At 29.4% G+C, this 13,020-nt stretch overlaps 1 protein-coding gene across 2 annotated transcripts in view; it reads left to right on the top strand.

Moving 5' to 3' along the window:
• The window catches only part of LOC129960415 (BRISC complex subunit Abraxas 2-like), a 48,389-nt gene that overhangs the window by 31,707 nt on the left and 3,662 nt on the right, over nt 1-13,020 (top strand). The window contains exons 10-12 of one of the 2 annotated variants that reach the window (XM_056073836.1): nt 993-1,292; nt 10,427-10,474; nt 12,082-12,129. In XM_056073836.1, coding sequence (XP_055929811.1) covers nt 993-1,292; nt 10,427-10,474; nt 12,082-12,129 — 396 coding nt within the window. The remainder of the gene's footprint in view (nt 1-992; nt 1,293-10,426; nt 10,475-12,081; nt 12,130-13,020) is intronic. The other variant, XM_056073837.1, reaches the window with a different exon arrangement.

Raw genomic sequence — 13,020 nt, 5'->3', positions numbered from 1 at the left:
TTTTAGTATATCACTCAAAACTAACCTAAAATGCATTTTGTTAATGAAAACAGAAAAGTGCTTTGTACTTACGAGAGGCGTCAAGGATACACAGAAAAATTAATACATATGTACTGTTTTAATACTGTAATATATTATGTAATTACAAAAGCATACCTTACTACTTTACTACACCTTTTACTACACCTTTTTGAAGAAATCAGTCATTTGTGTTTGCTTCTTGCTTTGGAAGCATTTTCTCTTTGCTTGGAAGCAAAAAAAAAAAAAAAAAAGTGCTGCAGGCGCGGATAATCAGGAGTCTACTGTAATTACAGATCCATCATTTAACCCCATATAAAATATTCAAATCTAATGACAATGTATTTTTTTTTTATTAATGTTAAAAACAAATACATTTTTTTATCATGAAATGAGTTATTCAGTATTCATTTCACACACAAAAAAAATGTGTGTTCATTGGAAATTTGAATAAACATACTACTGTAACTACTTTATTTGCTACTTAGTAATTTTGCATTTTGTACTAAGTGAATGACAGTGTGGTCATTTATTTTTGACGAATTTTTTTTTTTTTTTTTTTTTTTTTTTTTTTTATGAACAGTTTAAAGTAGAAAGTACTAATGTCAAGCTCTCATATATAAATAAGATCTCTCTTCATAATCTAACAGTATGACGAATCTTAATAATATTATCGCATTTAATGTCTTCAGCTAATTAGGTATTAAGTAATCAATTATTTATAAGTAATTTTAATTTTCTTCTGTCTAAAAGTGCATGTTTCAAGGCAAAATTTATAGAGCTCTGGGGTCTAATGTTGTTTTCTTCCAAAAGTTGTATTTAATTTTATTTTTTAAAAAAGGTTCTAAATTGAGATTTCATTTATATTTTTAATTAAATTTATTTTTAAAGTTAAGTCAATGTTAAAAAGTTTTTTATTGACAATGTTTAATTTTTTCTGTTACTTCATGTAATATTTGAAAAATGTTTTTCAGGTATCGATTATAAGCAGATTGTTGATTGTTATGAAGTTTCCAAGAAGATTTCTGGTCAACCATCTGGTGTAAAAGCTTTTAAGAAACCTCGATCTATAATTTTTGGAGAGCCAAAAGTGAAAGTAGTGTACCTTGATGAACAGAAAAATATTCCTGATCTTGGTGATGACGCTAATATTCAATGCCCAGAAGCTGTTGTTGAAGAAATAGTCGAAACAGTTGAATCGGAAAAATCAAGTGTTGAATCACCATCCTCCTCAGATTCTGAATCTAAAATTACAAACATACCAGAGGACCATGGTAAGTTATGTATATTAATTTGTTGTTAATATTTCTTCTGTAACTCATTTGTGTGATATATTGTGCTTAACTTTTTAGGGGGAGAACCAAAAAAGAAAAGAAAAAATGTCAATATAATTTATCATAAAATTTCTAATTAATTCAAAAAAATACTATTAAATAATACTATTTAAAAAATTCTTCGATAGTAATCAATTGAATGAAGCAGCTATGTTGTATTTTTAAAAGTGCCTAAAAAATATGTTTCAAATTTGGATGTGCCAGGTACTGTTATTTTAAATCTATTCTACCCACTCCCTTTTATTCTGCATAAATCAGTCCATTGGAATAGTGACTGTAAACTACTTGAAAACTAGCTGAAGCTGAAAAAAAAAAAAAGTTTCTTAGCTGAGTGTTTTATATTTATAAAGAATACTACAAAAAAAATTTTGAATGCAAAAATTTTGCTGTTTTAGAAATGCATCTTGTTTGAATCCACATTTAGGAAAAATTATATAGTATTAAGTGAAGAGCAATAATTGATTTTTTTTTATCCCAAAGCACAAATTTCTCCTCCTGGTTTAGAATGTGCAAATATACAATTTGAAAGTTTCTTTAAAAAGCTAAAAAAAAAAAGAAAAAAAAATGAGTACTAGATTTATTGAATGAAGAAATTCTTTTATATGATTTCTATTCTAATGTTTTGAAATCCAAAGAATTTTCTAATATATGGGAAGTCCTAAAAATAATTCTTGTTCCTTGGAAATGTGACTGTGGAAAGTAGATTTAATATCAACAAGGATTTGCTGGTTGAAATTCTGAAAGAAGATTCTTTAATTGATTTAAGAACATTGTATGATATAAACTTTATTGAAGTGTTTTAAATGTTCTGATTTTGAGAGATTTACTTCAATATACAAAATTAGAACATGTGATATATTATGAAGCTTTTGAAAAGCAGCAAAAGGTTCATAGAAAAGAAAAAAATTCCAGCAAACACTATGCTGCTTGCAAAAGAAAAAAAAATGAATCTGGTGATTGAAAAATCTGCAGAAATTTATACTGATTGAAAAATCTGCAGAAATTTATACTGTAATAAATATATGAATCAACAAAAAAGTTGTTTTTTATTAAGTAATTGTGAAATGGTTCGTATCATAATAGCAAGAATATGACAGTGAAACCTCTTCGAATACCCACCTCTGTATAGCTGTCACCCCTCTTAACAGCCAATTTTTTCGTGGCATGGATTTTAGCCCATGAAACTAATGTTAAAATAATCCTTGTCTGTAGTCACCCAACCCCCACCCCTTCTCTGAACTGCTGCCACCATGGTTTGTCCGTCTCATTTTTTAGGAATGTAATTACTTCCTGTTTCTCTAACTATGAGCCAAATGGTTCAAGGTCAGGTTAAGAAAGGCCGTTTGTATTTCTTGCTTCCTATTGGTTAATTAGTGATGACTGATAATTTTCGAACAAAAACATTAGTTGCGCTTCTTTCTTTAGTTGGTTATTGATCTGAGTTGCAATGATGTGGAAGCGCGTTTTTCTAAATCTCGAGCAATGCATTAAATTCTGCATCAATATGAGAACAGAAAATCATCAAAAAAGTTAGCTGACTTATTTAGCTGCGAAAGAGCACAAGTCAACAAAATAATTAATGAAAAGGATTAGATTTTGAAAAAATATACGAAGATTTCGAATTTCGTGGCGTCAAACGGATGACAGACGAAATATATGTCGACATAAATTAAGCTATTTTTGGAGTGGATTAAAATCTGTTCGTGCAAAGAAAATTCTTGTCAGTGGACTTATGAATCAACACTAAGCAAAATAACTTGCAGATGCTCTGAGAATTGAAAAATTCTCAGTCGGCAGTGGGTGGCTGAACAAATTTCATACACGGAATAGCATCACTTTTCGATCACTGTGTGGCAGAGCGGCGGATGTTGACCTCAGTTCATATTAAGATTGACAGGAGCGTCTTCCATTGCTTTCTCTGTATATGATGACAAGAACATATTCAACATGGACGAAATGGCACTCTTTCGCGCTTTGCCCAATAAAAGTTTGATTCAAAAATCCGAAGATGTCAAAAGTGGAAAATTTCCGTAGGGGCGGTTAATCATTAGTTTTTGTGTGAGCGCAACTGGAGTGAAAAGAAAAAGCCCCTGGTCAGTACGAGTTGTCAAAGATCTAGGTGTTTTTAAGGTAAAAAATTTAAACCATCTTGGTGTGTGGTGGTATGCGAACAAAAAAGTATGGAGGACATCGTCCATTTTCGAAGAATAGCTGGTAAATTTGTAAAAGAATCAAACCAAGAAAGTTCTTGAGTCGGGCAACGCGGCTTGTCATGCACACAGAGCTCAGCTCACAAATGTTTTAACTTATTTCCACCCTCAAATACACCACTGTCGGAGATGCTCTTGTGTGAATTAAAACCTCTTGGGGGAAAGTAAGTCAAGAAGTGATCACTAAATGTTTCATTAGCTGTGGTATCAATTGCAGAGAAATTGAGAGACAGATGCGAGTTCCATTAGGGAGGAACGCCTTTTGATTGCCGAGTCTTATCAAAGATGAGCGTTTTTACACACCTTTAATCAAATCTGAAATTAATTTAAGATTGTTTTAAATTAACTAAACAGTATTTGTGTGTTTAAACTTTTTCACAAATGAATTTATTATGCCTTTAAGGCACTGATTCTATCTTTGACGAAGAATTTTCCGATACGATTGGTAATCGTAATCCAGTTAAACATTCAGCTCAAGCGACTTTGAGGAAAACAGATAATTTACTTTTAAAATGGATTAACTTTAAAAAAAATGGTTGTTTCTACGAAGCATAAAAATTTAAAAGAGTAAAATTATATCCTTTTTAATAAAATGAAAAAAAAACCATTAAAAAAGTTCTATTTCCTCTTTAAATAAGTCTCAAAAATTCATTTTAAATGTGTCAGACCTGTTTATATTGTGTATTATAGCAATTATCCTGCATTGTAGGGAAAACCCTTCAAAGTGTCCGCTCAGAGAGGTTTCATTGTATTTTGTTTTATTCCACCTGTATTTTTCATTTTATGTGACTTTAAATTAGAAAGCATGAGGTATGATCAGTACTCCCCCCCCCCCTTTAAAATGCAAATTATGTCTTGGTAAATTCTAGGCCAGGGATGGGCAAACTTTTTTCGATCGTGAGCCAAAAATCGAAAAATAAAAAGTTTGGCGGGTCAAGATAAATTTTTCTAAAATTTTAAAAACAATATAAAAGTATTACAGTTTAAATATATGTTAATAAGATAAATGAAATTGCGATTTCATTTTTAAAAGTTACTTATATTGAGGTTCGAAGTGAGATGCACTGATTCTAAGGAACGAGGCTGAATGCTCATCTGTCAGTCTACTTCTGAAATAATTCTTTCTAAGGTTCATAGTTGAAAACACTTGTTCACATATATAAGATGAAGCAAACATAGCACTGATTTCTGGGCTTGAGATATTAAATTTAGGAAACTTTCTTTCGATAATAATTTGTAAAACTCTTAACTTTTGTATGTTTAGAAACAACTGCTTGAAGTGATTGTTAGATTGAAACTCAGTTAATTCAAGCTGCAAATCGACCTCACTGCTTCACAATTTACGTTGAAAGGCATGACAAAAAGATCCAATTTTGTTTGAATGGCACTGAAATCTTGAAATCTGTGTTCGAACTGAAAATGCAATTTTTTTTCAAGCCATCTTCATAATTCTTAAGCTTCTCTTCATTTACTGAGGGTATTGAATAGAGCCTCGGGAAATGGGGCAAATCTTTCTTAGTTAGCTACCCAGCAAACAGATTAAGTTTTAGTAAAAAAGCTTTGAGATGGGCCCAGATATTGTAGATAAATTGATTTTTCTCTTGCATCTTGGCATTCAAGTTGCTCATATAACAAAGAAGATCTATGAAAAATGCAAAGTCCGAAGGCCATTCTGTATCTTCTAACATTCTGCACTCCGCAGAACATTGTTTCTCATGGAAGAACGACACAATGTCGTCTTTCAGCTGCCAAACTCACTTCAAAACTCCTCCTGCACTAAACCATCTTACTTTCATGTAATATAGTACATCAGAATATTAAGATTGTACGTACTGAAGAAATTTCCTGTGAGTAAGCATACAAGATTAAATATTATTTACAAGCTTCATGACTGCATCAGGCACGGGTTTCATATTCAATGCTGATTTGCATAGAGAATCTTCATGTTTAATACAATGTAGAAAAACAAGATTGTTCCCGGGAAAGTTTTGATTAAAGAGTCCAAGAAATCCAGATTTTTTTTTCCTGTCATATTTGGTACTCCATTGGTCGTAATATTACATATATTTGTTATAGACACTTTCAAAGTTAAAAGCCTTTCCTGATATTCACGAAAAATATGACATCCCTTTGTAGTTCCCTTTTAAGAACGCATGCACGCCAGTGTCTCGGTAATTTCAAAGTTCTCATCAACACTAATAATCATAACTAAATAATACTAATTAAGCAGTATCATTTATATCTGTGCTTTCATCCATAGCTATAGAGCAAAATTTAAACTGGCCAATCTTTGACTCTAATTGTGATGTCAAATTTTTATCGATGACTTCGATTCTAGAAGTCACTGTTTTTCGAGATAAGCTTACAGTCTCGGAATTATTTTTCTTGTCTGGACATAAAACATCACAAACTTGGACCATGCATTGTTTAACAAACTCCCCATCACTGAGAGCGTTATTATTTTTAGCAATATTGTTTGCTACAATGTAACTTGCATGTGTAGCTGCTTCTTAGATATTGCTGCTTCCCTTATTGAAAAAATTTTGTCGGCCTGCTAATTTTTTACAAACACTTTCTGCATTTTGTTATCTTTCATATTCGGACATTGCTTCGTAATTTAAATTCTTATGCTTAGATGTAAACTTATAGGAAATGTTATATTCTTTGAAGACTGCTACAGCTTCATTGCAGATGAGACACACTGGTTTATCTTTTACAACTTTAAAACATATTTCGTGGTCCATTCATCATTAAAAGCACGGCACTCTGAATCAACTTTACATTTTTTAGTAGCCATTTTGGGGTTGAAATATTTTACGAATAACCCAAACAAGCACTAGCTACGCTATACTTTTAATAATTTCACCATTATTCACAATGATGCTGTATGTCCGCAAATCTTTCCATACGCAATCAATAATATTAGAACTCGGGCCAAAAGAAAAAGCCGCTGGCTGGAGCTTAAAATGCTCATATTTGAGGTCTAATTCACCTATATTGGATTCCCAAATGTCTGATCCTCGAGAAAGAGATAACGCTTGTTGGCACGAATCTACAACTATAACTAACAAAGAACTTCCTCTTTTAACACTTTATCGATTGAAAGATGTCTGTGCTTGCTCTTTCCGTCGATTTATGTTTTGTAGAACTAAAGTAGAGAAAGTAAAAAGAATATCAGTCCTTTGAAAAAAAGGAATAAAAAAAATACTAACATTTAATCAAAGTAGAAAAGGAGATCCTTATATATAATATATAAATAGATATTTCTTTTAATTTGCCTCGGAGCGGCAAAATTAAAATTATATTCGCGGGCCGGAGTTTGCCCATCCCTGTTCTAGGCATTTAAATAAAGACAAGATTTTTTTCTGTATTTAAATATAAACATTCATTTTATATACTATTGTTCAGGTAATACTGAAATGTTGCTTGTTTTTTGTACTGATAAAAACTAAGGAGTATTGTTATACTATTATAATTAGCATAAGAGTGCTGTTCCCACATTTCCTCTTTACTACATGGATATACAGGGAAAACACTGGGAAATTTTTTCCCCCAGATTTGAGTCGCAATTCTGTTTTAATATTTGAAATCTGCAGCAGGTCATATACATAATCTAGTATGTATCTATGGTTGTATTTGTCCATCATTATGTGAAGTTATATTATACAAATATTCATTGGTCTGATTCAGATTGCTGCAAGATTATTGAATTAGCTGCCACTGAGGAGGGTGTTTTAAAATATAAATTTAAATCCATATTGGAATTAATGTGTGAAACCACTAGTATGCCAGGGAATCAAATGTAAGCTATGTTTACGAACACTGTTTTAGGCTTGAAAGGGCAGTACAGGTTTTAAAACTAGCAGCTAAGTTTTATATATATATATATATATATATATATATATATATATTTAAAAAAAACCTTAAGTGTTCTTAATGTAAGATTTTCAGATATTTATCAAGTTTTATGAGAATTTATTCTGTATATGCTTTTAGATTTCATCTTTTATTATCAAATTTATTTTATGGTAGCTTGAATAAATAGTAAAGAATTTAAAGTAAATTTCAAAACTGAAATTTTTAAAAACTTTAGCTTCTTTTGCGGATAATCAGTGCTAAATTATAATCTTTCTTTTGACCAACGAGCTTTTATACTCACACACACACAAATTGAAGGCATATATTTAGTGTTTGACTAATTGACTTTCATTAAAATGTTGGTTTGGAATGATCAGTCATTTCAAGCTTAACATTAAATTTCAGAAAGATAAAGCTTTCGCACTTGTTCGAAATTTTCCCAGAATCTTCTTTTGGCAATATAAAACAAACATATTATTCACACGCAGTTTGAATCAAATATCTTCAATGAATTTATTTTATATTATCAAAATTCTTATTTTATTCATTAGCTCTAGGCCATTAATTTTAAATCTTTCCATTTAGCAGTACATCCAGAGAAAGAAAACTTCAGGAATATTACTTACTAGCCACCTTAAGTAACCAACTTATTCATGCAGATTATTGAGTTTGGAGGTAGTAAAACAATTCCGATGGAATGCTTTTTTTTTTTTAAATATTTCAATATGTTATTTCATACAACTAAAACATATGATTTAAATTGAATTAATATATTAATTACTAAATCTAATTACTGGGAAGCAAATATCAAAAATTTTATATTACAAAATAAAGGCAGAAGTGAAATCTTACTTGGAAGGTATTGTCCAAAGACAGCGAATTTTTACTCTTAATTTTAATTCTGGCAAAAAGAACACAAACATTTTGATGGTTGAGTTTGAATTTCATCATAACATTGTTTCAGATGAAAACCAAAGTAAAGTTTTAAAAATAAAGATAAAAATTGTACAAAAACGAAATTGCTATGTTAAAAAGATAATTTTCAGTTTGAAGATAATGCAAATAACCACCTTTGTGAAATAATAGGTTTGGAAGATGCAGTCATCAGTATCCATCGGTATGGTTAAACCCACTTTAAAATTCAGTTAAACGTTGTTTGATATCTATTTCTCGATATTTTTTATATTTTCTTTTGAGTGAAAAGAGTTTTTAGTGAGTCTTATCCAGAGAATTTCTAATAATATTTTGCTGCTTCATTAATTAGCAAATCACTGAATTAAATACAATTGTAAAAACATTCAGTGGAGCAGTCTGAAATGTTCGTTTAGTAGTTTATTCGCATTCGATTGTAGCCATTTAGCTATATGTAATGAGAATGATTTCTTCGCTAAGTACATTGTTTATGTAGATAGATTTTCTTCATTTTCAGTTGAAATTTGGCAACTGAGAGTAGTTTTTTTGTTTTTTTAAAATAGTAAGAATCGCTTATTTAAATATTGTTTTATTTTCATCTTTATCCTGCAGTAAATGCCAAAATAAGAAGGAAAAAATTCAGTAACTTATTTTGTTTTATTGCTTCTAAAATTCATTACATGCTGCCTTATGTGATCCAAAAATTTAAAGTATATTTTCTGTTAAAAATGCCAATTTTTTTTTTTTTTTTTTTTTTTTTGAAGTTTATAAACTTTACTTTTGCTTAAATTTTCTGCTATAATTTATTTGCAATGCCATTAAATGGAGTTTAGTTAGTCTCAGGAATGGGGACCATTTTGTTCTTATGCAAATCTGTCTCTTAATAAATCAAAGGTCTATGTTAACTACCTGTGCAGAATCGAATACAAAAAGATTCTGTTTATTTTTATTGATGATCTTGAGTAAACAGCATAATAATCAAAGAGAAATTTTTTGAAATTTATTTATTTGAAAATAATTGGCAAAATATTAGGTAATAATATATTTTTAAAATAATGCATCATTATCTGAAGAAAGTTTTTGATGTGATAGAGATTGTGAAATTTATAAATGAAATCTTCCAATACATAAAAAGAAACCATCTGAAGACTTCAATATTTAAAAAATTTTAGGTACCTTTTTATCTACTTAGATTCCATACCTCCACATGCATGCTAATTTAGGTTTTCAGCCATTCAAACTAAAAATTGTTTTCATTTGTCATTTTAGAACTGGTAAAAGAAAAAGAAAATTCCTCTGAAAATTAAAAATAATAACTGAACTGTATTTTAATGTCTAGATCATTCGCCAGTGATTATTTATTAACCAAAGAAGTTTATCTAGAAAATTAAAAATATTGTATTAGCTGTAAAAAGTGAGAAATGCATCTATCATTGTGTATATATTTGACGCAGGTTTTTTTAAAAATTGAATTTGCATTATAGAAATTGTTATATATTCAGACATTTGGTATATATATATATATATATATATATATATATATATATATATATATATATATATATATATATTCAAATGAAATGTTTGTTAAGTAAGCAGGGGAATAATGTCTCTAAATCGCAGCTTTACTCTTGTTCTACAGTCGTAGACAAACTGTTCATTTTTATAAAAGCTTTCGAATATTTTTGTTTAAACCATGGCCAGCGATATTCTTGCTATAATGATGCAGAAGATATGAAAAAGAGACAATGGAGATGCATTCAGAGCTTATAAAGTATAAAGTAGGGGATTTTACCTAATAAAGCTGAATAGGCAGTTGTTGCACGTCCCTACCACCTAAATTTGATTGGCAGAAATGATAGAGATAAATTTCACTGGATCAGATTTTATCAGTCTTTTTTTAATGCGAAATCAGCTAATTATATTACAAGAACTTGTCATTTCCATTCTATTTGTTTACTTAAGTCAAACTTCAGTCTATTTGTGCATTTCGCTCTGTTCATTCATTCATATTAATGATTTGTTAGTTTTGTGTTAACAATAACTTGACTTGGCTATTCGTTTAAAAATTATTATTGAACTTCTTTCTTTCAGAAACTGTGCCAAATAATGATGATAACAAAATTCAGCCGGAGGAAGAGCGTAAGTAATTTAAATATGAATTTAATCTTGTTAACTTTGACAAACTTAACATTTTTGTTTTTGCTACTTGTATTATTTTCTGAGTTTAAAATCCAGCCAATACAGATTTATTTAGTTTTATGCGCAGTTTTGTTGTCACCAATCTACAACTATAACCAACAAAGAACTTCCTCTTTTAACACTTTATCAATTGAAAGATGTCTGTGCTTTCTCTTTCCGTCGATTTATGTTCTGTAGAACAAAAGTAGAGTAAGTAAAAAGATCATCAGTCCTTTGAAAAAAAAGGAATAAAAAAACTGATATTTAATCAAAGTAGAAAAGGAGATCCTTCTATATAATATATAAATAGGTATTTCTATAATTTGCCGCGGATCGGCAAAATTAAAATTATATCCGCGGGCCAGATAGAACCTTCCGGCTGGCCGGAGTTGGCCCATCCCTGTTCTAGGCATTTAAATAAAGAGAAGATTTTTTTCTGTATTTAAACATTCATTTTATATACTATTGTTCAGGTAATACTGAAGTGTTGCTTGTTTTTTGTACTGATAAAAACTAAGGTGTATTGTTATACTATTATAATTAGCATAAAAGTGCTGTTCCCACATTTCCTCTTTACTGCATGGATGTACAGGGAAAACACTGGGAAAGGAAAAAATGCAGTAACTTATTTTGTTTTATAGCTACTAAAATTCGTTACATACTGCCTTATGTGATCCAAAAATTTAAAATATATTTTCTGTTAAAAATGCCAATTTTTTTTTTTTTTTTGAAGTTTATAAACTTTACTTTTGCTTAAATTTTCTGCTATAATCTATTGGTAATGACATTAAATGGAGTTTAGTTAGTCTCAGGAATGGGGACCATTTTGTTCTTCTGCAAATCTGTCTCTTAATAAATCAAAGGTCTATGTTAACTACTTGTGCAGAATCGAATACAATAAGATTCTGTTTATTTTTATTGATGTTCTTGAGTAAACAGCATAATAATCAAAGAGAGAATTTTTGAAATTTATTTATTTGAAAATAATTGGCAAAATATTAGGTAAGAGTATAGTTTTTGGAATAATGCATCATTATCTGGAGGAAGTTTTTGATGTGATAGAGATTGTGAAATTTATAAATGAAATCTTCCAATACATAAAAAGAAACCATCTGGAAATTCAGTATTTTTAAAATTTGAGGTACCTTTTTATGTGCTCAGATTCCATACCTCCACATGCATGCTAATTTTCAGCCTTTCAAACTAAAAATTGTTTTCATTTGTTATTTTAGAACTGGTAAAAAAAAGAAAATTCCGCTGAAAATTAAAAATAATAACTGAACTGTATTTTTAAGGTCTAGATCATTCACCAGTGATTATTTATTAACCAAAGAAGAGATAAATTTCATTGGATCAAATTTTATCAGTCTTTTTTTAATGCGAAATCAGCTAATTATATTACTAGAACTTTACATTTCCATTCTATTTGTTTACTTAAGTCAAACTTCTGTCTATTTGTGCATTTCATTCTGTTCATTCATTCATATTAATGATTGGTTAGTTTTGTGTTAACAATAACTTGACTTGGCTATTGGTTTAAAAATTATTATTGAACTTCTTTCTTTCAGAAACTGTGCCAAGTAATGATGATAACAAAATTCAGCCGGAGAAAGAGCGTAAGCAATTTAAATATGAATTCAATCTTGTTAACTTTGACAAAATGAACAGGTTTTTTTTTTTTTTTTTTTTTTTGCTACTTGTATTATTTTCTGAATTTAAAATCCAGCCAATACAGATTTATTTAGTTTTATTCGCCTTATGTATCTTTTTGTTTTTGCACAAGGTTTTTTGGCTTATTTAGCTTGAGCTTAGTTGCTTTTATCCAAAATAAAGCATGCAGAAGTATACATGAGCATGCTAAAATTGATGTTTCGCTTCCAATGTGTGAAATATTCCTAAACTAATTAATATGTAATACCTTTTTATTAAGAAAACTGTTTTTAATTTTGTCACTTAAGTTTTAAACATTACATTTTATGAATTAATAACTCTTATAGACATTCTACTGGGTTTTTTTTAAACTTTTAGTATAAATATGACATTAATTGAAGGAATTGTTCCATAGTGAAATCTGTAAATAAAATTTGCAGCTATCTACAATTAGAAAAGTGAAGCGCATGATTTGTTATGTAGAAAAATCTTGTTTATTGTATTGTATTTTAAGATATTTTGTTATTTTTCCTTCTGCAATTTTATAATGTTGAACTTGGCCTAGAAAGATTACATCAGTTAGTATTTTTATATTGAAATTAAATATCAATTATTGTCAGGCTTCATAATCTTATTTTAGTATTAAACATTTAAAAGTATTGAGCATTTGCTTCTATTCTTGATACTCTTATATTGTTTGTTAAGTAATACAATAAATACTTTTAAAATGGTATATTTTTTAATCAAGTTAACTTTTGTGCCATATTTTTCTACACTAACCCGAGTACCCTCCTTCTTCCTAGTATTATCCTTGTTTTGTACTTATTTATGTGGTATAGTTACCAGAATTTTTACAG

This window comes from Argiope bruennichi, chromosome X2, assembly GCF_947563725.1.
Source record: "Argiope bruennichi chromosome X2, qqArgBrue1.1, whole genome shotgun sequence".
In the NCBI taxonomy this organism is placed as follows: domain Eukaryota; kingdom Metazoa; phylum Arthropoda; class Arachnida; order Araneae; family Araneidae; genus Argiope; species Argiope bruennichi.
The sequence above is the reverse complement of the archived record's forward strand: the minus strand, read 5'-3'. Positions and strand labels throughout refer to the sequence as shown.